Raw genomic sequence first — 26,096 nt, 5'->3', positions numbered from 1 at the left:
TAGGTTTTGGTGGCAAGCCCTCATGAGTTTAGAACCCTGAGGTATTGCTGTTTCCTCCTCTAAGACATGAGACCATCAACCTAATCTGTAGTGTCTGTTAAGGCTTTTTGGGGGCTATTGCTCTGGACAGTACTGAAAACAATATGATGACTGAGCACACATCACTTTGTGTAAGCAGCCAACTTGTAACTTCACTCCTGAGAAAACCCCAGGGTCTTGCTGAAAGGCAATGTTTCACTTAGGTGCAAATTTTTACTTGAGGTTGATGCTGTCTTTCAACCTCATGATCTATGAAGAGGTGTGTTAATACATCCTGTCAAACTGTGCCACCTGCTAAACCTCCTCCTGTCTTAGGGATGCCTGGACAAGCCTGGGGGACCTTTCCGGAGTAGTTCTTTGAAGGCCTCTTTGTTGAGGCCATGCTTGTATGAAGTAGGCTTTTCAGTAGAAGATGACGAATAGGGTTGCAGGTGCTGGGAGAAAAAGGTACCTGAATAAAAAAAGCCGAGCTCCCTGGAGGAGTCGCCATCCCTCTGTGCAAAAAGTTGGAGGTGAGGATCTGCTTTAGCTAATTATTGTCCTGCTTCTGTCTTGGGGGTGTCACCCTTACTCAAAGCTTGTGGCCAAAAGACCTCAGACTTCCGTGATTGAAGGCAGCTGTCATTTAATTGAGTTTGTAACCATCATCTAAGAGGGAGGCTAATGAGCTGCCTTTGAAGTGGGAATTGCTCATGTCAAAGAGCAACCCAGAGTGGCTTTCCATCCCTTGTGGCTTTCTGGAGTGGTTCAGGGCTACTCTTGTTAGTAGGGAGTGCTGGAAACCTAAATGCAAAACCTGCATAGACCTGTGAGCTGCATTTGAGACCCAAATTAAACAATTCTGCTTGAGGTGTGACTTCTTCCATTGTGCATTGATATGACCATAGAGTAGAGTGGTAAAGGGCCTGCTGGAGTGGCCCTTAAAATGGGTTTTCAGTAGGTGGAAGATACCTGGCAATATCTGAACTGAGTTCTTGCTCCTGTGAGCATTCATCCTGAGAGAATGCTGACCTGTGACATTCATGGGGTCTGTGGGGTTTCCTTGCTTTGTTTTCAGTCTGCATAAATTGACCCTTTCTACTCCTGCAACTTGTCCATAGGGTGGAAAGTATCTGCTGTAGAAGTTGCTCAACTTCCATCTACAAAAATGAACTAAACAGTGTCAAAACTGGGAGTAATGGATCAAGTGAGATATTGATGTGAGGGCTTTATGGCTTTTTGTGATTTCAGGTTGGTAAGTACAAACCTCAGAAGTTGAATTCTTACTGTACTCAAGTGATGCCTAGGTGGAGGAGCTGAACAGAACTAAATCTGGAGTAGTATCTAGGCTGCTACCAAGTCCTGTCTCTGGCTACGAGGACTGGTTTACAAGGTACCCAAAGGAGAGATTTCTTTGCAGACTAAGCTCTTGTCCAGTTAGATGATGAGGCCAACATCTTCTCCCATAATTATAAATGTACCTTTAACAGAAAGATGGCGTTCCCTTAAAATTACTGAAAACTTAAAATCAAAAAAAATCTGTTGTGGGATTTTTATACATCCTGCTTAACAGGTTCAGACTGGAACGTTTCTTGATCTCTTGCTGCCCTGTTTTCAGCAGCCTCTGGACACCCTGTGGGCCATTGAATTTAGATGCCAATATAATTTGGTAAGGATTTGTCCTCTTTAATGGTTTCTTTCCCACCTCACTTCTTAAAGCTGCTCTAATTCCATATTGCCCTAATTGTGATATGCAAATTTTAAAAGGAAAATTGCAGCCAATGTATTTTAAGATCCTTATGGGCAAGCAGCCCCCTGCTTAACCTGATACTTTTGGACAGCTTTTCTCAGTAAGGAAAATAAAAAGCCTTCCAAATCAAGAAAATTATGTAAGCAAATCCGATGAGCGTGCTCTAAAATTAAACCTGCTCGCAAGCTCTGGGGCCTTCAATGTGAAACCGGTGAAGATTATTTTGGGGAGGCTGTAAAGCCTTGCCTGGGGGATGTCCAGTCGCGTCCTGAAATTCTCTCCTTCTGATCCACTCGCCCATTTGTTGTGATCAAATGTGTAGGAACATAAAGCTGTCAGGGACCCTCCTGGCCCAGGATCAGCTCCCCATCATCCTAAATGAGCCACAATAGGTATTGAGCCCAGAAACTTCACAGAAGCACTGGATAGCTTGCCCCCTGCCTTCACGCAACTCCTGCCATGCAGCGTCCTACTCAAAGGCATGACTCTTCAGAACAGTTGTAGCTCAGTGTGGCTTTGCTGTGGTAGGAGCAAAGCAATGTCTCGTCATCTGTGACCAAAGACGTCTGGTGTGAGCTTTCTAACCCTGGAGCTTACAAGCTGTGCTACGCGCACTCTGCAAATGATAGTTATTTGAGGATGAAGGTGGCAAACTGAGTTAGAAAGGCTTTTATTTGTCATCTTGCTGTAAACCTGCTGTCCTCCTCACTGCGTGTGTGTTATGAGGAGTGCTCTCTTCTTGCTGCTGTGTCTTCATCCTCCCTCCTGTTGTATTACCTAAGCTCTCCTCCACGTTGCAGTCACATAGATCACGTTTTTCTGTGGTACTTGGACAAAGCTGCTTTGGAGACCTTCGTTCCCATGCTGCAAACTGTGCTTGGAAAAGGTCAGCGTTATCCTCCAGGGATTTGAGCGTCTCCATGAGGTTTTTCCATGAGGGTTCCCCATGAAGACTCTGGTGACAAACTCCCTTCCAGTTAGGGGTGGGAGAAGGGGAGACTCTTGTCTCTCTGCATGCGGTCGCTACCACAGTATCTCCAGCCACAGTGTGAGTTTATTGACCTCCTTAGCTTTTGTGCTGAGACAGCTTTGGGCTGGGGTGATCTTAAGGGGTTCATGGCACTTCTCCTGGCTGAAGCCAGACATAAACACCTGGAAAGTCTTAGGGAGCACCTGTCGCATTATGCTCTTAGTTCTCGTTACGCCCAATAGATCTGTCAACTCAGCTGCATAAGGTATTTCCATCTGGGGAAAAATCTCCCCTAATTTTGTTTTACTCTTTTATTTGCAGACTGATGACAGGTTTCTAGCAAACGTACAAAGAATTTTTTAGCGTTGCTATCCTTTCCCCTTGCCTGAGTTCTCTTTCTTTCTTGGCCCTTGGTCCTCCTGAGCTCTTGCAGCCAGGAGACACTGCAATCACAAATGTGCAAAATATAAGATGGATAAACATCTTAATCTTACAGATACTTCAATCTAAATGTTTTCTGAGGCCCTCCATCAAGAAGGATTAGCTGGTAACAGCGTCTGAAAGGTCATAGCCTTTCTTTGACTTGCGCTGCTGCTCAAGATGCTAAACGTGTGTGAAAGCTTCAGCAAAAGGCCTGAGATGCCATCACTGTTCTCTAAGGCTCCAGGGAGCATCTGTGTGTCCTCTTGGGCTTTGGACATTCATCTTGGAGCTCTGCCTGCCTGTATTAGCCATTGTGATAACGTTGCCTAGAGCGCCCAAATGTGACATGTATCAACTGGCATTTTGGCTGCACTAAGTGTAAGATTTTTCCAGTGTAGGTTTATATCTGGTTTTTTTTTCTCTCAAGTGTGTGCATATTACTGTTATGATTTATTTTCAGGCTGTAACTTTGGTTTTATCACTTGAAATACTTTGGAAACTTGGAGGGCTTTTTTAATTAGTTGCAAGCCCTCTTTAACTTGGAGGAAAATTCCAGTGTGAAGAATGCTTTTGATTCACAAAGAAATTATGTTAGAGCCCCGTTAGAAAGGTTTTCTCTCATCTTTGTGTTATTTGGGCCTTACTTTTCCTCCCTGAAAGTGCCGTTTGCTTTGATAAAGTTGACTTAACGGCTCCAGAATAGATCAGAGTTTGTTATTGAGATGTCAAGACTATCAACATGGATATCCTTTGGCAGAAAGCTGGGTGGGAAATCATGAGCCTAGGAGACTAGTCCTGAGTACTTGCTTAAACTCTTAGACACAGGGTGGAAGAAATGAATACAAATAGTGCTTTTGGCAAGTAATAGCAATAGTTGTGTGCTAGGATGGGTCGTTCTTTCTCCCTTCTATCCTGAGACCTGCTAGTTAGCCTGTAACAACAAAAAAAGTGAATGTCTCCTGGTTGTTCCTTTGCTATAAAATAAAATGCCTTTCCCTGATTTTAGTTTCAGTATTGCTTATTGCTCCAGCTGCGTATGCAAGATATATACTGTTGGGGCACTTTCAACCACTGCTATTTTGGGACTGGAGAGGGGTAAACTAGAGGGATTCCTTTCTCTACCACTGAGAAAACAAATGTCACTGTGGGGATTGTGGTGGAGAGAAAACTGGCAAAGCAAGTGAGATCCTGCCACTCTTGTTCCTGTGGTTCACCCAGCAGAATTGCAAGTGTAACCCACGCTTGCAGGGTTTCAAGGAAGTGAGGTGTGAGACTTGTGGGTTAGCGTCCCTTGGGGATGTGGGTCAGGGGATGCTGGATGCCTCTGTAACCTCAGGGGAGGGCTGGAGGGAGCCCGGGAGGTCGGTGGAAGGCTTGGCAGAAGGGACGTGCTCTTGCAGGGAGGAGAGACCAAGGCTGGGGGTGGGACAGTTTTCTTGACACAGGGCCAACTGGAAAGTCTCAAGTGCAGATGAAGAAAGGGGATGGGGAATGTGATACTGTCTACCAGGGAAGGACGTAAAACCTAAGAGAAGGATGTAGCCAAGTTCTGTCGCAGTGCTATAGGGTTTCAGCTGCTGCCTCAGCAATGCTGTTGTGCAGCGAGTTGATTAAAGCACTGGGAACTCTAGTTCTGTTCATACAAGAAGCCAAAGAGATATCTCATCTTGGTATGTTTCTGTTTAAGTTTAAACTTCCTTGAATCTGCTAATTATTTCCCTTCAACTTGCATTCATACCCTTCCTTTCAAATATGCTTTGCCACAGGATTCAAGGGAAAACATAATTCACGCTAAATTGGAGTGCAAGCAGGGTAGAGTTGATGGTTCAGCCAGATTTTAACTTCTTTTACCCTGACTTCTGTCTTCTGGATGTTATCTAGTATTGAGCAGACAGCTGTAGTCCTGCTTACCCCCATTGTGAGAGAATCTGCTGGGGAGAGTTATTCACAGACAAATTGTTTCTTTCCTTGGAAACACATTTGTACTCTTGCTCCAGTATCATTATTCATAGTTTTTTGAGATTTTGCTGTATAGCTGAGCACCTTTTGTGACACTTGGAAATTTAAGTTAGATCCTTCTGATTGGTGTGGGTTTTTTTTTTTTTGGCCTACTGGGTTGAATTCTGTTAGGTTCTATGTAGTTGTGCCCTGTATCATCCTGGGGATGATGACTCAGTCTCCAGACCCACTGAAAGAGGTGGGATGTGGGAATTGTAAAGCAAGCCCACATGCATTTTGAAGACAGATGGAAACTCCATTTCAAGCTGGAGCTGCTCTGGTTGTGATTAGCTCTAATGAGCATCTGTTGATGGAGTAGTCCAGGGAGGGGGGTCTCAGTGTTCTTTATTACTGATCATGTCAGGATAGGAAGAACTAAGCTGAAAAGGAAGATACAGGTTGTCTGTGGAGACTTACAGCAAAGTTTATGGAATATGCCCATTGCGGTTTTTAATTTTTCTTTTCCTGTTTGTAGTATTTCCATATCAGACAAATTCCACCTGCACGAAAGCATTGCCACAAATAGCTTTGATTGTTTATACATGCCACAGGATTTCCCTGATGTATATACCTGCCAGGTGTAGGCTGCAGTCCTGGAATTTGCCTGTCCCTTCTAATGCTGAACACTGTTTCTGGCAAATGCACGTGAAAGCTGAGCATAACTGCTGAAGTGCATCTGCAAGTGAATCCAGAAGCAGTGTGATTTAATGCCAGCACCTCAAGCATCTGGAGATACCTTTTAATACACGATTACTGCTAATGTAAGGCTTCACAGTTTAATCTGGGAAGCCTCAGAAGTGAGCTGTGTAAGTAACCTAAATCATCCCCTTTGTGCATGCACACTACAGTGGAATTTTGTTTCATGATTGCAATCAAGTTTTGTTCTGCAAAATCCTTGCTTCTTTCAGTGAATGGGCAATTATTAAATATTTCTCTTTATCGTTCTCATTAACCTTGTGGCCCCAAGGCTTATTTAGAACACATTATCCAGGTTCTGTACTCAATGAAAAACACATTTGGTTCCTTGTGGGTGTTTTTAAGATGCTGTCTGAGACACAGAGCTCAAAGAGAAAGTTATCAAGAGTCCACTTATCTACAGCATCCCTTCTGATGCTGAAAGTCAGCTTTCTTTTCACTACCCCTGAGTATTTAGAATTATTATGGGTCATCCCATGTTTAGTTGTCACACTAGGGAAACCCAAAGTCTCAGTGTCTGGAAAATGAGGCATGCTAAGGACTTGCAAAAAACTGCAAAAGCTCTTTTACTGAATTTGTCTTCTATCGTGGCCCTGCTAGAATAAATTGTAATTCTCAAAAAAGATACTCATAAGATCACAGTTTGCTCCTCCCATGCCTCATTTCCATCTAGTTGTCCTCAGGGAATGAAGACAAAATGGGAATCTGGAAAAGAGTATCTCTCTCATGCAGTGATCCTTTGCAGAATGTGGCCACATAACCTTTTTAAGTAGAACCGATTTCCTAACGCACGCACATAATTGTGCTGATGTTTTCTGGCCCTTGAATGGCTCAACTGCAAGTCATTTGTGTATAATGATTTTTGTTCTTTTCACTTCTTCCACTTCCACTAGTTCTCAAAGGAGTTCACAAGGGATAATTTAGCTACAAAACTTTCAAATCTCTTCATCTCAGTTTCACAGATGGATTCTAAAGCAGTCTGAATTCAAAAGGAGTTTAGGGATATAGATCATAATTTTTTCAGATGACATGTCAGCTAAATGCCTTTGTGAATCTGGGAAAAACTGATCATCCAGCCCTGGACTGGGAAATGGATTATATATTTTCAGGCCACACAAACCATTTGTGTTATAAAGCAGAATATCAACCTAGGAAATTCTTGTAGAGTTGGGTGCAGAAAGTGCACTAGTTGACTTTTGTTCTTCCCTGTTAGTTTTTCCCAAACGTGTAGATTAATGGGACATCTCTCAGTTGGAGCTTCTGACCTCACTATAGTTTCTCACAGTCAGCTGAAACCTTATGCCATTCATTCAGCTGTAACTTGACAATCTTTTTCAAGGAAAAGAGTCAAACGCTGCATTGTGGATTTGTTGAAGAGGGTGGATCCAGTGATATTTCTGGGGTCTAAGGAGTAAAAGTAGTAAGACAAAGGGAAATGGGAAGTATTCTCCTTTTTCCTCAAGTTCTCTGGGGCCATATGCTGCCTTAGATACATGGCCACCATTTTGCCCTTCGGTCCTTGGAAATGGCCGTTATATGGCATATTGAAAGGGCATACTCAATGTTACACCGTAGCAGTTTTATATATCTTTTAATGCTATTCAGTAGATGAAGATAGGACATCACATAGTATGCAGCCATAGAGCTCATAGCTCAGCTCCATGGTGTTTTTGGGTAACTAGTGATTTAAGGACTATCTTTCTGCTCTGCTTGTTCTGCAAGCTGCTGGTAGGTGGTTTAGAAAATGGGAACTTGCAGAAATTGGTTGATGGTGTACTGGATGATGTTTGCATCCTGGGATAACTCTAAGCCTGTGGATCCTCTTCCCATGAGACAGTTTTTCCTCGAGGTGCTTTCTAGCATGCTTTCTTGCACTTTTTACTTAGAATTGAAAATGTTTCTCCCTTTAGATGTCTGCAGGCACTGGGAAAAAGTGGTGTAGGGATTGGCATAGGAATAACATTGTGTAGCTCTGCGTTTCTTGGGACTTCCTTGTCAAGCATGAGCAGCTCGTAAATCAGATGGCTTCCTTACCTGATTTGCTACTTCTGAGGTCATATTTTATAGGCAGTGGTTGTAACTCAAGGTTTGCTCTGAGCGGCTTCTTGGAATTGAGGTGAAACAGTCCCAGTTTCATGAAGCCTATGTCTCATGGAGCTGGGGAACAGTTCTCTGCTAAATGAATATGGATACAGTTGTGGCATCCCACAATGCTGCATCTTTATGTCCAGTCTTAAAGCAAGGCTCTATCCCCCCCAAAGTGACTTGAAACCTGTCAGAATGCTGTGAAGAACAGCTTTCACATTCAGTGAGGATTGGGCTGGCAAGGTACAGTGTGACATAATATGTCTTTGCCCTCTATAATCTCTTACCCCTTCCAACATCCAGGCACACAAGAGCCGATTCAATTCCTAATCTTGGTGTAGTGAAACCACCTCGTGGTTTCTGTATTTGAGTTGATCTAAATTGGGATGGCAGGAGTTCTTGAATCCAACAGCTTTAGGCTATTTTAGGTGGTGAAAATCTGCCACTGGCACTATGAAAGGCATTTATAAGTAACAAGCTAATTATGTAAAATGCACACTGTCCACTTGTTAAGATCTTCTTAAAGTTTCATAATCTAATCAGAATTTGCTATGTATAACACCTGGCTTGTCCTCCCCCCTGCCTTCTTAATGCAACTTAGCTGGATGGATGGGTGATCAATACAGGAAGGAAATGCTTTCCTTAATGCTGGTTGAGTGTGCCACACATGCCTTTATCGTGCAATGCATAAAAGATGTGTTGCTTTGAAGATGGATAATACGCAGTCCTGTCTGCTCAGCAGCACTCGCAGAATAAAGCTTTGGCTCTTCCTGGGCCATGTAATGTTATTTTGGTTAACGTGACTCTTTGTTCATATAGACTCTAGTATTCGTAGACTTTGTTCATAGACTCCAGTATTATAAAAAAGATGTATAGGCTGAAGTCACCAAGTATTCTGAGGGTATTCACCAGAACTGTTGCCAAAGGTAGGTTTGGCTGAGCTCCTTGCTGATATTCTGTAGTCCAGTCACCTTCAAAAGGTGAATGAGGGTCCTGACAGCAGCACAGGTCTGTTAGACATCTTGGCTATCAATATCAATTTATTCATCACTTGTGATTAACCACAGTTATAACATCTGTTCCCCTTCCACAAAAGGGATGGGGAGTGCACGGATTCACTCCTTTGAGGAAGGTTACACTGTTCCTATAATGCTGTGGGACCTGGGCCTTTCCTAATGGTGGCGGATGGACATTGGGAGATTGATGGGAGATGTTCACGTTGTTTGTTCTTTCCCTCTTGCTGGAACAAATTGTGGTGCGGAGGAGCAGGGTTTTGGGGTGCTAGAGGAGATCAAGGGAAAGAGAGCAATGCTGTTCAATGGGTGGCAGTGCGGGAAGGACCATGCAGTGCCCTTTCATCTGGAGCAGAAGACAGTAAGGTTTGTAAGGTTGGCTTTGTGGGAACCTGTTCTAGGATACCTCAGCAAGAATCTAGTCTCTTGCATGGGTGGTTTATCCTTATCTGATGAGTTTGAAACCTTGGCCAGAGCTAGTTTGCTTAGGTGGAGACCTGACCATTGAAGTTTCATTTGAGGCTTGTAAAACCTCAGGACTGTAAAGCTTCTTCAGAAAGACATTCACGAGACACCTTTTGTCATGGGATGACCTTTATGCAAGAGCCTTTGAGTATCCTCCTGTTGAGTTTTGTAAGGAGCTAGCCTCTATGTTCACAGTTCATTCCCACAATCTGTTGTGGCTCAGAATGACGACAAACTTCTGCCATCCCATCACCATAATGTGTCTCATGCATCCTGATCTCTCCAGTGCCCAGAAAGTTTGTTTTTTCACCTGTTTAGTTTTTAAACCTGCCACGAGGATAATATGACATTAGAGTGGAAAAGCTATCGCTGCTGTGCAGGGGAGGAATTGCAGAGCTGTAAACTGCTCCCAAAATAGATCAGATGAGGTGTCAAACCGCTCAACTATCTAAATACTCCACGAGATGACCTCTGTGCGATATATAATAGGGGCTGGGTAAAATGTTTTGAGGGGAGGGGGAGCTGAAAACCCCCTTCTGCCTGAATCTGCATACTTGTTTCTAGAAGTTGTCATTTGTCCAGAAGTTGATTAGGAACCAGTCTCTGCTTTCAGCTGGGACCTTTGGGTCCTGAATATAAAAGCTGGGACTTGGGAAGGAGGAAGAAGTTAATTCTCCACTTGTTTTTCTGTCCCAGTGAACTTGAGGAGTTCTTTGCATTCACAGTGCTTCCCTCAAAGGTTCAATTTTGAACCCACACCTTCTGAGATTTGTGTCATCTGGAGAGCAACTTTTATTTTCTCTTTAGCTGCTGTGCTACTTGAATGTGTGTGTACATAGGGATATCTCTGGGCAGTGAGGGAAGCTGCTGTGCTGGCTACAAGGAGTTTCTTCCCTGGCTGCCAGTCTCCTTGGTCTGGGCAAGGGCACCCATGTAACTGCAGCATCTGCTGAGAACAGACCAGGCAGTGTTTGGGAGGGACAGGACGATTTATCTGACAGAGAGGAGGGGGAAAGGCACAGGCCAAGTCCTGCTGTATGATGTGTGCTGTGGAGCTGTGAAGCCTTTATGTCCCAAATTTAACAAAAGGGCTGGCTGAGGTGTTAGGGAGACAAATGGGCGATTCATTACCAAGTCAGATGTGTTCCCTGTCAGGGGCGGGTGGGAGAGACTGACACTAACACATGGCTGGCGGCACTGCCACTGGAGCCGTGTGAGGCATGCCCATGTCCTGGTGTGTTGAGGGCCACCGTGGGTGGGAGGTTTGCTGAGGACGTGGAAGGATTGCTGTTAGGACCATGGAGGTGGGGTTGCTGAAAGCGAGCGTAGCAGCAATAGCTTCTTCAAGGAAAGAGCGGGGCGCTTTGGATGTACGAGTCGATCAAGCTGACATTGCAATGTCTTTCTGTGGTGTGTACTTGACACTTCTGGGTTGGTTCTTGCTGTCCTCCAAAGGGTTGGAGAGTGCAGGTGGGTTAAATGCCACAGCCGAAGCATCCTGCAGTGCATCTTACAGGTGCCTGTCTCCGGTGCTGAGAACATAACTGCCATACGGGGTTGAACCAAAGATTTCTTCAGCCAGGCTATCTGGGGAAGCCAAGGAGAAATGGTACAAGTGATGTCTCTTGGCGTGTCGTGCTTGCTCATTGCAGGCAGTGGTTTGAGGCTTCCTGAGCCAGAGGCAGTGTTCAAGCCCTCATGTTTCATCACCCACCTGGGTGAACCTTTCCTGAATTTGTCTAATCCCTTTTGGAATCTATTCATAGTTCTGAGCTTCACAACATCCGGTGGCAATGAACCTTGCAGTTTAATGATGTGCTGTTTGGAAAAAATGTTCTATTCTCGGAGTGTCTAGCATTTCTTTTTTTTTACTGCTGTGCCTGGACTGAGTCAAAAAGTCGGATTCCTGCATTGCCCTGAACAAAGCGCTCCCTGTGGAGCCCCCAGCCTTGGGCAGATCTGTGGGGCTTCGTTAGGCTTCACGTCAGTACCTTGAGCTGTAGAGAGCCAGAAGTGTGGACTGCAGGTGTTTTGGGAAACGGAACTGCCCTTGTGAAGGAATGCCCTTAGCCCATGAGCGATGCTTTCCGATGCCATCTTTGTAAACTTGCTGGAATAAATATAAAGCTGCAGCAGTGCAAAAAGCACAACGAACAAACATCTACGGTGGTTTTTTGGTCCTTTTTGTTTAGTTTTCAAATACTAAATATCCTTTGTTATGTGCAACTCTCCCCAGACAAGGGAAGCTACCAAGAAAGACCATGAACTTGGGTTTTCTTTGCTTGAAACAGAAAAAACAAAAATATTACTTCAGGTTTATAGCACAGATGACTTTCTGGCTTTTAGGAATTCAGGCTTCATGATAGGAGCAGATGTAACAGTTTGCATAGGGCTCAATTCTTTACAAGAAAATCATGCCATTGAGCACCTGGCACATTTCCTTTGGTCTGCTGTCTGTAAAATCTGATATAAATTATTTTGCTGTATTTGTGTGATCCATTACATCTGTGGTCTTCTGGTCCTCAATCCCACCAAAAACTGTTCAAACGCAAGGTGGGGGGAGGGATGGTTATCTGTATTTTTTTGTGTGATCCAGAAATGTCCCTTGTTTTCTATGTCATGGAGAGCTGTTAAGCCCAATTCTGGATTAAAATGATTTACTCTAACTCCATGTCAGGGATGAAGCTGAGCTGGTTTTTACTGCAGCAGGGATCTGAGATCCTTGGATGGCAAGATTCTCAGCAGTGTAAAACAAAAAAAAAAAAAACAAAAACAACTTCCCCCCCACCCAAATGCCCCCCAAAAAACCCAATCCACAAAAACCCCACAACAATTAGACAAAACCCCCTACCTTATGGTAGTTTTATCTTCCTGCTGCAAGGAGGTGTTACTATAGGGCATAGATATGTTGTGCATGTGCACATCCTATCATGGAAAATATTCTGAAAACCTCTTTCCTCCCTCCACACCGTGTGGAGCTAAATGGGTTAAAACCTTTCATTTTCTTCTCTGGGCTTATTTTTTCATCTTCTGCTGCATTGCTCCCTGCTTAACTGCTTCTCTGCACCAAAACTCACAGCTACACATTACCTACGGTATAGTGGGACTCATGCCAAAAGAAATGATGTTAAGCTGAAAAAAAAAAAAAAGAAAATAAGCAGTGGCTGGGATAAGGAGCAGCAGTGGGTCGTGGGGCAGGGATCTGGTGGGGATCCAGGAGCTGTCCAGCCAAGAAGGGGGGTGCCGGCGGGGTGGTAATTCCTGGCACAGGCTGCCAAGGGCAAAGCTAATGCCGTCTTAAATCGGGAGTGAAAGCCCCTGTTGCCGCCTGGCCTGTGCATTCCACTGGCACCGCGGTTCACCGGCTGGTTTTAAGTTGGGTTGAAAATCCTTTGTAAATCTTGCTGATTGCTGTTTCATTCTTGAGAGGATGAAGGGGAGAGGAAACAGCCTTCCCTTCCTCTTCTCCCCCCTCCCCACCTCCCTTCTCCACCTCTGCTCACTTATGGACAAAATAGGTTATTCCAGTGGAATTAAGTTGCTGGCTGCTCTTGGGCCAAGCTACCTGGGACCTCCCAGCTAAGGGCAGCTAATAAGTCATTGAGTTGTAAAAACTGAATACCACCTCCTCAAAGACCCAGCAGTGTTTTCTAAAGGTGGTTTGGTGCTGGGAACTGTTTAGCACAAGCCACAGGAATTGCAAGAGAGTATTGCAAACTCTTTTAGAGCTGGTCCTGATATTTGTCTTCTCCTCGTATCGTTTCCACGCTGGTGAATCTTAATGCTGCAGCTCAGATATTTGCCTAACATAAAAATATCTCTTACTCTGGTGGACTGGAAACTTCCTGTATAAAGTTTGTTGTAAGGACGGTGGGGGGAAAAGAGTAGATGTAGTTCAGCGTTGCGGTTCAGGCACAGCACCAAGGTCTGAAAGACCCAAGTTTGATTTCTTCCTCTGCTATGGGCTTTCTCTGATTGCTTATGCCCTCCTCAATGGGGGAAGGGAGGCAGAAGGGAAAGCAATGCTTCCTTACTTCAGTGGAGTGCTATTAGCTGTAATTCATAACCTGTGCAGGTCTTCCGCCTTGCATGGGTGGGAAATACTGCAGCAGCTTGAAGTATTTGCTTGTGGTGCTTCTGGTTGCCATAGTGCAAAAATAGCTGTTCCTCATGGCAGGCACCTTGGTCCCATAGGTCCTACGCAGGAATGCACCATAACGAGAACATCTCCAGCCCTCTGCATCTGAGCTGAGTCACACTGTTGCTCATTCACTGGATTATTTTTCCTTTGGTTGCTAAATTTTGCCTTAATATACTATGTGCCAAACTCTTGGTAATTTTTGCAGAAGTTGAGGGCATGTTTTGGCAGGAAATTGCATGGAAGCTTATTTATACACAAATGACCATCCTGTATCTGAGAGACAACCATCTGTGTCTTGCTCCATTCACAGAAAAATCCTTTCTGAACTGATGTGACAACTCCTTTGTAAGGCTGTTGGGGTCCAGCTCTCTTCTCAGTGCAGGACAGCTGGCCTGGGGGAGGATTTCACTTGCTTGGACTGCTGCACTCAGCAGCCTGGGAGAAGTCCTCTGACTTCTGTGTGAACTTCAGCTAAGGCTAAAACAGGAAACTCAGGCATAAATTATCTCTGTGGTAACACTTGAGCCTCAAAAGAGCTTAATAACTTGGGATCAGCGTGGCTGATGTGCGTTAGAAGCATTCAGGAGAGCTGTGTTGGAAAGGGAAGAGCTGCAGACTTGTAGCAGCGAATTCTTACTTCCAGAAGCAGCTGTTTATCTTTTCGCTGGATGGTGGAACTCTCGATAGGACCTGAGAGCCTGACAGGTATGTGTAGCAGGATCCTTACATGCTCACTACTCCATCCTCTTGCCCAAGATGCTCAGAGGAGATGCCCAGAGGAAACCACTGTGTAGATCTTCCCAGGCAGAGTAATTGAAGAAAATTTGAATGACTGAAGCCTACAAGAATCGACACCTTTTTGTCTCCTAAAAAAACCCAAAAAGAAATCCGTTTGATCATACTTCATCAGGAGTCTGATAGAGACTGATGCTTCCTTCCCTGGTAAGCAGGATCTATTGGGTTGGAAATTCCCCCATGCTGTAGCTTTTCTCTTCTCTATCCTCCTAATTCCCACCACTCAGAACTGGAACCAAGGACTTAAAGGTATTCCCCTCAAATGCGTTCTCTTCATTGGCACATGAGCGTAGGGTATGGCTGCTTTCCAGCTGCATGAAGCGAGGTTACAAGTCTCTATTACTCCTACCATGTGTGGGTGGAAGTGTGTGATACTGCCGTGGTGGGGACTGTTACTTGTTTCTTTGCAAGTAGAAGCTGCAACTGAGATTTGTGCACTATTGACTAATGAGGAAGCCCATGTTTGAGAGGTTGACACCTAAAGAAAAGCTCTGTGTGTGTACCATGCTATTGAGAGGAAGATAAGGATCAAAATATAAATTGGGACATAATAGCTGTAACTGAGTTTCCAAATAGTCTTTTGCTTTGTTTTAATGTTCTCCAGCATCAAGACACCATTGTTTATGGAGAATGATATGGAGAGCAAAAAGGAGGGGAGAGCACAAAGCATAGTTGGTTGGGAATCATCTTGAAGAGAAAGAACTAGCATGTGCCAAAAGGGGCAGTGGTCTGTGGATGATAAGAGGAGAAAACCTTGCAAAGTGCCAGGATAGATGGAGTTTTAGCAAAATACTTCAAATAGCAATTAGCCCTTGTGGGATGGGGGTACCCTGGTAAATCAATTTAGGAAAGCTTCTTCACAGTGTAGGAGTGTGATGGTGGGAGAGAGAGAGGGCAGCTGAAGGTTGCTGGATGCAAAAAATAACAGGCTTGGTGTTCAGCATAACTCAGTCTGACACCTTGAGTTGTGTGGAGTCATTAATTTAGGTATTGCAGTGAAGAAGGTTAGTGTTCAAGTTGTCAACTTTTCAGAAACGTTTTTAAACTATTAAAAGAAAGAAGTGGTGGAAAGAGACAAAAAAAGGTTGGAAGAGTAGCAATACTGCAAGAAAAACGTTCATATAAAAAGTGAAAATAGAATCAATTTGGTCCTTGTACAGAGGTACCAAAGATAAATCTCCTGAGAGAGAAGGAAGTGCCAGAATAGGAATGCAATATTTCAGCAGGCCTGTCATTCCAGGCGGGTATAGCAGAGGCATTTCCTTGCAGGAAAGCAGCTCACCTTGTCTCGCGTCTCTGGCGGCACTTGCAATGGAAACTCTTGAGCATGTCAAAAACTAGAGTGCACTCACGGGTCTATGCAGGCATCTTCTGTCCAGTCCCTCTAAAATTCTCATCAGGAAAATGAGAAAATACAGGGACACTGAAGGAGTGAGCTGATGGGGTAATAAAAATTCTTGACTTCCAAGATGAGCTGAAAGCAGGACCCATCTTGAATTTCCTCTCTGGAAGGGCAGTAATTCCATGGTGCTACTGATAACTTGGCTACACAGCTATCAGTGTGAGTTGTGCAGTGTCAGGGGCTGTGTTTAGGATCTCTCCCAGGCCTGGGTGACTGGAGTCTGAACTCCAGGAAAGCGAAGCAATTAGCAGTGCTTGGCAAGAAGTTCACAACCAAGGCAGTGAAATACCACCAGTAGTCTATGCGCAAACCAGATAGATCATGCTATTTACATCTGGTGATAATAAACCTTCTGGTTTTCTGACTTCAGACTAGTGATAGATTAACTGGAAGAAGAATAGTGCAAATAATGTTGCAAAGGTCCCTCTCAGCTAGGTGGGTATGGCACTGAGCAACCAGATTCTTACTGGGGTCTGGACAGTGTAAGTGTGCCACTCGGAGCAGAAGTCAGGCAAGGTGCACAGAAGATTTAAGTCAAAGTCTGAAGCAGAAACAGTCTCTTGACTTTGTAGATTCATATTGCTCTCATAGAGGCCACAGTCAGTTTCCAGAGAGTTAAAGCTTCCTGGGTTGTGTACAATGAGCTTTTTGGTCTCTCTCCAGGTTCCTAGTGGACATACATTCCATCTCATGCTCAGCCCCCAATCCAAAATAATACAATTGTACGGAGTGCTAGCTGGCAATTTAGTTGTAACAGTTGTGGATTGGATGTGTATAAAATAAAAACCACCACCACCCCCCCCACCACCCCCCCCTTTCCCAAAAAATTTCCTTGGAAGGAACAGCTCAGTCTTTGTGAGGAGTGGAGAAAGCATCCGACTCTGACACCGTTGCCTTACGGGACCTTACCCAGCCTAGGTTGCATAAAAGAGCTTTATAGGATTATAAAGGTTCTATGCAGCGGCAGCTCCAAGGCAGCATTTCAGGTGGGGTCACTGGCTCTCCTTGGCTCTGCCTGTGCTCGTTTATTATTGATGCTATGCTCTGAAAAGTGCTGCCTAACCCCTCTTCCCGGGGATGCTGGAACGTGTGTGCAGAGCTGAGGCTGCTTCGCTGGTCCCCCCTGCTGAAACGGGCACACATCCAGCACTGGGGAGGGAAAAATGTATGTGTGCATGCACGTGTGCTGCTTTTGCTCACGGAGGTCTTCATTTGGAAGAACTTCATTGCTTAGCTAGGAAAAGCCCCTTTCCCCTAAAATTACTGCTTGTCATGTTCTGGAGATGCTTTCCTAATTCACTTGCTTCGCTCTGATTCAGACCAGCTTGAAAGCCAGTGAAATTAGTCCGAGCAATAAGCCAGGCAGTGGTGGATGGGTCTCTTTCAGCATGAGCGTTGCATGGCTTGTTTTTCACCAGTTTGGTCTTTCATGTCCCCTTTTCTCTAATGGGGAGGGCAGGGCAGAGCTGCATCTGGAAACAGAAAGTGGAGAAAGGTGATATCCTGCCTTCTCTACAGGACATCGTGTTGGTATCTTGTCTTTGGGTTGTTTTCTCGAAGGGGTGAGGTGGGTGTCTGCATGCTGGCCCAGCTTTCTCAGATCACTGTGGCTGTTACCCACGTGTCCCCAGTATCAGAGCTGATGACCTAAGCTGTTTGCACAGAGCAATGAATATGGGTTCGCTGACAATTAGTCCATTTAATGCTTCAGTTTTCTACTGTTTCTCAGGACTTTCCATTCACTAATTCTAAGTGGCTGCTGGAGGCCTGTCCTCTGGCATTGTGCAGCACCACAAATCCGATTTTCTACCTTCTCCCTATCCCTGACTCTTTATTTTGTTTTTATTTAGGTGACTTTTATTGAAGATACATGCAACTGAGCTGTGCTATTAGCAAGTTTTGCCAGGCCGATCTGTGGGAAACTACACTTTGAAGTACCTCAAAGCCAAGCACCTAAGGGGGAGGGGTGGCTAAGGGGTTCAAAATCAGCAATTGCTCTACAGAAATCTTGGCCGTAGGATCAATTCCTGTGTTCCTCCTCACTGTGATAGCCATCTGTTACCTGATACTTGGAGCTTATATTTTCCAGAACATTTAGCTGAACAGTACCTGCTCAGTTGGAAAGGTAAATTGGGGAGGGGGACCTGTAAAAAATGCTTTTATGCCTCCCTCTCTCTTCTTTGCCAGCTGAGGATATCTCTTGCACCAACTATGAAAGCTTGTAGTAATGAACTTTCAGAGCAGAGGTATTGATGAAGGCCAGGAATTAATATCCTGGAGATTTTCTTACATGTCTTTACTACTGTGAAGCTCAGACCAAGCCACCTTTCTCATGAACAAGGTTGCTCAGAGCTTCAGTTAACGAGGCACCAGGGCTGGGGGATGTCCTATCTGCTTGGGGAGCGGTTGAGACCAAGTCCATACTCTGTCCCAGTCAAGACAGAGCAAAAACATAAGGGTTAACATTTGTGAGTGCTTCAGATGGAGCTTGTTTGGCCCTCTAGATGTTTTTATCATCTTGGGGGAGAAGAATTTGGGGAAAAAACTGTTTTGGGGGGAAATTTACACTGGGTTCACTAGTTTTCCATGTTTCCCACAAATCACTCCGACTTCATTTTTACCATTGCAGGTTTTTTCCTGGAAATCCTAACACTTTTGAAGGAGAACATTTCCCTGCCCATCTCTGTTCTAAAAATCCAAACCTCAAACCCAGCCATCTCTTTTCCTCCCTTCTTTAGACATCTGATGTTAAATCACCTTGTCAAATCATCAGTCGTGATTGGATCTGTACGGGATGTTGCTGGTTGTGGCTCAGGTCAGGGTTTTGTGCCAATTGTGCAAGGAGGTTTGGGAGTTAAAGCATCCTAGCTGCTTGCTCTCGGGGACTGTACTCCTGGCAGGATGCATTCCACTGATTAGGGAGAAATCCTCATTGAAAAAAGAAACAAAAAAATTACTGCTTCTGCAGGACAGCTGGGGTTTTAAAGGGTTTCCAGGACCCATCTGCATTCAGTGAAGGGGGTGAGTGTGTGCTCCCCTCCTGTGCCCATCACCCCATTTCCCTAGGTGGTCCTACAGCGATGAAGATGTCTAAGCCTGCGACCCATCCCCATTCTCGCCTCTGCAGGACTGCAATTTTCCAGCATGTTTTCAATTCTGGCTTTAAGCAAGTCTTCCTTTTTGGCTGGGGAAATATGTCTTCAGGTCCTTTGAAACCCTGCATAGTGATTCCCATTGACTGTGTGGACTGGCACCTGGCCGGAAAAGGGCAGAGCCAGGAGAGTGGGGTGCAGGCAGCCTGGCCAACAAACTGCTCATGAGCCCAGCAGATGTTTCTGCAGCCTCTCTGCTCCCTGGGGCTAATGCCAGCCTGGTTCTTTTCCAGCAGCTTGTTACTTGACACCGGGAACAGTAGGCTGGCTTCTTTTGTTGCACATTGTACAAGTCAAGGACCTTGTGCTTGGCGAAGGCAGGGCAGGGGAGAAGGCAATGGGACACAAATTTCTTCGGGTTGTTTTTTAGGTTTTGAGCTTGTTCTGCCTTGTAAAAGCTTTTGGCGGCATCATCTGGAAAGTATCTTGCTCTAAAGCCTCAGGCTGTGGCTCACTAGGTTTTATGCCAGGATCTCTTCTCCTGAGGGCAGGGTGGCTGTAAGTGCTTTCTCCTGTGTCTCGGGTTCTGGTGGGACGAATCACCCTCTATCCCTTCTCAAGCTGGTTCTGGCTCTGCTTGATGTGCTAAAATGATTTTGTTGTTGTTGTTTATGCACAGGAGAGTGACTGTAGTGCTCTTGTATTTTTTGCTAGTTTCCCAAGTTCATGCAGTTGGGTACCTTCAATATCTTTCCTGTTTCAGTTTTCAACACAGTCCTGTGGTAGAGATTTCCAAGGTCTTATGTCCAAACAAGCTCTGTGAGAGCTGGTAGAGAAAATAAATCCAAGTATTGCTTCTTACCCTTCTCTTGCTCCCACCTTGCACACATACTGGAGGGACCCTTATTGTAGAATCTTTCATTGCCATTGGCAAGTCCCCATGGGTGCTCAGCCAGGGAGAGCTGGACCCCGCCATGGCTGCCATTTTTACCACGGGCTGTATTTCTCTCTCCTCACTGCTGTGTTCCTCTGTTCCTCTGCAGGCTGACGGGGAACGAACCCCTGACCATCCTCCCTCTGACTTCAGAAATGGAGGAAGCTGCCATCAAAGCCCACTACAAAGTCTGTGACCGCCTGAAGCTGGAGAAGAAGCAGCGCAGGATGTGCCGGCGGGACCCTGGCGTGGCCGAGACCCTGATGGAGGCCATCAGCATGAGTGCACTGGAGTGCCAGTACCAGTTTCGCTTTGAGCGCTGGAACTGCACCCTTGAGGGTCGCTACCGGGCCAGCTTGCTAAAGAGAGGTGAGCGGGGTGGGGGTCTCGGCACTGCCAGCACCCATCGGCTTCCCTGGCATTTTGCAGAGTGGTCATCCTGGTGCATCCTTTGCCAGCGGTGGGTCACCACCTCCCCAGAGGTCCAAAAAGAGCTTGTAGAAGGTAAACACCAAGCCAGGCTCCGCTCATCCGTGAAAGTGCACAGCAAGCAAAGGATGTGCTATATGGTGGTAATTTATGTGCTTGTAGTAGTGAAGCAACCCCTGTCTGCTTCCCATGGCTGTCCATGGCTCCTCTCTGTGGAGGCTGGAGATGTTCGTGCATGTGTCTGCAGTTACTAGCTATGGTTGCTCCTCACTTCTGCTGGAAGCTGAGCTGTTGCTAGAGAGGAAGGTGTGGAAGTTCCCAAAGCTGTCCCCTCTGTTTTTGTTTTATTTTTTCCCTATTATGTCAACCTTTCCAGAAAGAGGTTGAGAAAATGCCCTTTTAAGGGAAATAAGGCCAAATGGACTGTTCTGTTCTGTCCTGTTAGTGGGGACAAGGTGAACCCTATCATAGTGCAGGGCAAAAGTGCAAATGTTTGTGTCCTCTTACTGCTCTACCCAGGGAGGAGCTCCCCTTTGGAGGGTAATTCCCACACCCTTTCCCAGCAGCTCAGGTGGAGAGGACCAGAAGCCGAGAGAGAGTATTGGAGGAGCCAGTGGAATTTTTATGTCCTTCCTTTGTGCTACCTTTTATAAGTCCAGTTTCCTGCACCCTCCCAGTAAAATCCAGTTCTTATTTCTGGACTGCAGCTAACAGTGCAGTGGGAGCATTTCACAGATAGCTTGCATTGGTCTCGAGGGCTTTTAGGGACTTCCAGATAGCCCAATGTGCTCAAAGATAAGAGCAGAGGTTTGCAAAGTGCCCTCCCTCACTAATTAGTGAGAAGGATTAATTCAGAAGTGCTGGGGCTTAACTAATCACAGAATTGTCTAGGTTGGAAAAGACCTTGAAGATCATCCAGTCCAACCGTTAACCTAGCACTGACAGATCCCAACTACACCATATCCCTAACCGCTGGGTCAACCCGACTCTTAAACACCTCCAGGGATGGGGACTCCACCCCTGCCCTGGGCAGCCCATTCCAACACCTAACAACTCGTTCTGTAAAGAAATACTTCCTAATATCTAGTCTAAACCTTCCCTGGTGCAACTTGAGGCCATTCCCTCTTGTCCTATCGCTTGTTACTTGGTTCAAGAGACTCATCCCCCCTCTCTGCACCCTCCTTTCAGGGAGTTGTAGAGGGCCATGAGGTCTCCCCTCAGCCTCCTCTTCTCCAGACTAAACCCCCCCAGTTCCCTCAGCCGCTCCCCATCAGACCTGTGCTCCAGACCCTGCACCAGCTCCGTTGCCCTTCTCTGGACACGCTCGAGTCATTCAATGGCCTTTTTGGAGTGAGGGGCCCAAAACTGAACCCACTCATCGAGGTGTGGCCTCACCAGTGCCGAGTATAGGGGTAAGATCCCTTCCCTGTCCCTGCTGGCCACGCTATTTCTGACACAAACTAGGATGCCATTGGCCGCCTTGGCCACCTGCGCACACTGCTGGCTCCTGTTCAGCCAGCTGTCAGTCAACACCCCCAGGTCCCTCTCTGACTGGCAGCTCTCCAGCCACTCCTCCCCAAGCCTGTAGCGCTGCTGGGGGTTGTTGTGGCCCAAGTGCAGCACCCGGCATTTGGCTTTATTGAAACTCCTACAGTTGGCCTCAGCCCATCGCTCCAGCCTGTCCAGATCTCTCTGCAGAGCCTCCCTACCCTTGAGTAGATCAACACTCCCACCCAACTTGGTGTCATCTGCAAACTGACTGAGGGTGCACTCGATCCCCTCGTCTAGATCATCAATAAAGATGTTAAACAGGAGTGGCCCTAAAACCGAACCCTGGGGGACACCACTTGTGACCATCCGCCAACTGGATTTAACTCCATTCACCACAACTCTTTGGGCCTGACCATCCAGCCAGTTTTTTACCCAGCAAAGTGTGTGCCCATCCAAGCTGCGAGCAGCCAGTTTTGCCAGGAGAATGCTGTGGGAAATGGTGTCAAAGGCCTTACTAAAGTCAAGGTAAACTACATCCGCAGCCTTTCCCTCATCCAATAAGCAGGTCGCCCTGTCGTAGAAGGAGATCAGGTTTGTCAAGCAGGACCTGCCTTTCATAAACCCATGCTGACTAGGCCCGATCACCTGGTTGTCCATTATATGACTTTTAATGGCACCCGAGATGACCTGCTCCATGACCTTCCCGGGCACTGAGGTCAGACTGACAGCTCTATAGTTTCCTGGATCCTCCTTTATGCCTTTCTTGTAGATGGGTGTCACATTTGCCACCCTCCAGTCCAATGGGACCTCCCCAGTTAGCCATGATTTCAGGTAAATCATGGAAAGTGGCTTGGCGAGCACATCTGCCAACTCCCTCAGCACCCTTGGGTGTAACCCATCCGGTCCCACAGACTTGTGTACATCCAAGTGGTGTAGCAGGTCTCTGATGACCTCCTCTTCAACTGTGCTGACCTCAAATCTGCTTCCCCTCCCCATCTCCCAGCTCAAGAGGCTGGGTGTCCAGGGAAGAGCCAGTTCCACTGCTAAAGACTGAGGCAAAGTAGGCGTTGAGCACCTCAGCCTTTTCCTCATCCTTAGTTACCATGTTTCCCTCTGCATCCAATAAAGGAGGGAGATTTTCCCTAATCCTCCTTTTGCTGTTAACGAATTTATAGAAATATTTTTCATTATCCTTAACAGCTGTAGCCAAGTTGAGCTCTAGCTGCGCTTTGGCTCTCTTAATGTTCTCCCTGCATAACTTCACTACATCTTTATAGTCTTCATGAGAGACCTGGGCCCTCTTCCAAAGGCAATAGATTCTCCTTTTGTTCTTAAGATCCAGCCAAAGGTCCCTGTTTAGCCAGGCCGGTCTCCTTGCCCACCTGCTCCTGTGCCTTTAAGACTTCACTCTTGAAGTATGTCCAGCCTTCATGGACTCCCATATCCTTCAGGGCAGCCTCCCAAGGGATTTTGTTAATCAGTCTTTTGAACAGGTCAAAGTCTGCCCTCCGGAAGTCTAAGGTGGCAGTTTTACTAACCCCTCTCTTTGTTTCTCCAAGGATCGAAAATTCAATCATCTCATGATCACTGCACCCTAGATGGCCTCCAACCTTTACTTCCCCCACCAGCTCTTCCCTGTTCACAAGAATCAGGCCCAGGAGGGCACCTTCCCTGGTCGGCTCACTCACCAGCTGTGTGAGGAAGTTATCCTCCACACATTCCAGGAACCTCCTGGATTGTTCCCTCTCTGCTGTGTTGTGATCCCAGCAGATACCCGGGAGGTTAAAGTCCCCCACAAGAACAACGGCAAGTGATGGCGAGATTTGTCCCAGCTGTTTATAGAAAGCTTCATCCACCTCACTGCTTTGGTTGGGGGGTCTATAGCAGACTCCTACCGCAAGATCTGCTTTATTGGCCCTTAACCTAATCCAAACACTCTCAACTCCGTTATCACTATACTTGATTTCTGAGCTCTCATAGCATTCTCTTACATACAGGGCCACTCCACCACCTCTCCTTCCCTGTCTATCCCTCCTGAAGAGCTTGTAGCCATCAATTGCTGCACTCCAGTCGTGTGAGGCATCCCACCACGTTTCTGTTATAGCTATATGTCATAGTTCTCGTGCTGCGTCATGGCCTCAAGCTCCCCCTGTTTGTTGCTCATACTGCGTGCATTGGTATAGATGCACTTGAGATGAGCTCATGAATCCAACACCTTTTTGTGAGTGTGGGCCCCATTCCCTACCAGACCCTTCTCAGGTGCTTCCACAGTTCCTAAACATCTTTCCCTTCTCGCAAATGAAGTGGCAGAGGGAGAGCCCTCACCAGTCCACCATCCTTCAAGCTTTGGCATGCTTCCCTTGAGCTTGTTCCTAACATGCCCAGTTATCTCCCTGTCCCCCCTCATATCTAGTTTAAAGCCCTGTCAATAAGCCCTGCTAACTCCTGCCCCAGAATCCTTTTCCCCCTCTGGGACAGCTGCATCCCACCTGTCTCATTTCTTGCCAGCAGACCAGGTGCCTTATAAACCTTGCCATGAGCAAAGAACCCAAAATTCCGACGGTGGCACCAGTCTCTGAGCCACGTGTTAATCAGATATGTTTTCCACCCTCTTTCAGTGGTTTTCCCTTCCACTTGAGGGATTGATGAAAACATGACCTGAGCTCCCGAGCCTTCAATTAGCCACCCCAGTGCATTGTCATATGTAATGTAATGCATTGTCACTGACTGCTGTGGAAACAAGGAAAGTCCTTATGAAACCCAAGAGGTCCAGCCAGAGCTGCAAGACATTTAAAAATATCCCTGCATGTCAGAGGAGTCCCTGGATTAGTGGTGCCTTGGGAAAGCCAAGCACTTTCTCATGGTGACACCTGGAGGCCACAGCTTGTTCCTTCAGATGTGCCTGTGCCGGTGGGCAGCCCTCGGCAAGGGGTATTTCAAAGCAGCCTGAAGTTGAGCTGCCTTAAAACACCATCAAGAACCACCACCACCCGCCTCCGTCCCCACCTCCCCACCCCTTGTCAGGACCCCGTGTAATAAATGGTAGTTCTGAGAGTTGCAAGGCTCTGCCTGCTGTCTCATTCTTTCATGTTTTATGCCCCTGCAACATCTCTGCCCTCCACCGATGCTGTAAATCCTTCAGATGCTGTTCCTGTGGCATAACATGCTGCCCTGTAAATCTTTCTCCTCCTCTCTGGGAGCTGCTGGTTCCTGGTTCAGCATTGCAGCAAGTGATACCCCAGGGCAAAGGGGCACATGTATCACCCACTAAGACACAGCTATTCAAATACATCAGTGTGGGCTTGCTTCCTCTCTTTCAGGACCATTGCAGCTTTTTAAGAAGAGAGGGAAAAAAAGGCAAACCCCCCCACGTTTCACTTAAGAAAAGTTTCTCCCTCCATTTTTACACTTGGTCACCAGAACAGCCTGGCTGCTGGTTTGCAACTTGGAGTGATGCAGCCCGTTTCTTAAAATAACAGGGGATTGTTTAAGGGACTTGTTATCCTCTTTGGATACTCATGAACAATTTTGGAAATGGCTGAAACTGGATAGCTGTGGATGGCAGGCTGTTGATACACTGGGGGTTAGAATGCCTGCATTGATTTAAAGCTCATTATCTTGTTACAAAATATCTTGGTGCAATCAAATAGTATATGGCGGAGATGGCTTTAAATCTGGCTGGAGCCAAATGTCACATGGACTTGCTTGGAAGCCACCTGAGCTGCCTGCGGGAGACATGATACCTGTGCTCATGGGCACCGGGAGTTTGTGAAGCTTTCAGTGATGGAGAATGGGAGGACTAGAGCTGAAGCTGATGGGGAGATTGATGGAGGGGGACAACCTGACAAATGAATTCCTCCTGGCTTTCTATCAAACCTGGTATGTACTGAGGTTGCATGGCACTGAATTTCTGCTGAGATTTCACAACCTCTCTGAATTCAGAGCTTCAAACCAGGAGACCTTCAAGCAGGTTGTAGATCTGGGCTGTCTACTAAACCAGACCACATCCAGGCTGTTTGCTGCTAATTGCAGTGTCTCAGGCTCTCAGAGGAGTGCTTACACGACCTATTCAATCGAGGACTTTCTGCTAGCACACTGGTACCTCTCCATTTTGTAGCACAAGTGGTAGTGGTGACGAGGCTGATTCTACACTCTGGCGGCATGGAGGCTCTGTCTCTAGCAGTGGCATCCCTCTGACAGGCGTGTGGGCAGTCTGACCTAGGGTGTAACCTAGAAAAAGCTGAACTAGCCTACAAAAGATGAAAGGTGCTTAGAAGGCATTTTCTACCTAGATGAATTTGGTGGTCTGCATACCCATGAATTTGTTGTGTGAAATAAGTAAAGAATTCTCCCACCACTCCCAATGAGAGAGTTTGCAATACTGAAGATGTTTC

At 46.2% G+C, this 26,096-nt stretch overlaps 1 protein-coding gene across 1 annotated transcript in view; it reads left to right on the top strand.

Moving 5' to 3' along the window:
* WNT9A (Wnt family member 9A) overlaps window positions 1–26,096 on the top strand; it is a 64,564-nt gene that overhangs the window by 17,584 nt on the left and 20,884 nt on the right. Inside the window, exon 2 of the mRNA XM_074845303.1 lies at window positions 19,892–20,151. Coding sequence (XP_074701404.1) covers window positions 19,892–20,151 — 260 coding nt within the window. The remainder of the gene's footprint in view (window positions 1–19,891; window positions 20,152–26,096) is intronic.

Source organism: Strix aluco, chromosome 1 (assembly GCF_031877795.1).
Source record: "Strix aluco isolate bStrAlu1 chromosome 1, bStrAlu1.hap1, whole genome shotgun sequence".
Classification (NCBI taxonomy): Eukaryota; Metazoa; Chordata; class Aves; order Strigiformes; family Strigidae; genus Strix; species Strix aluco.
Note: the sequence above shows the minus strand (reverse complement) of the source record. Positions and strands in the feature narration are given on the sequence as shown.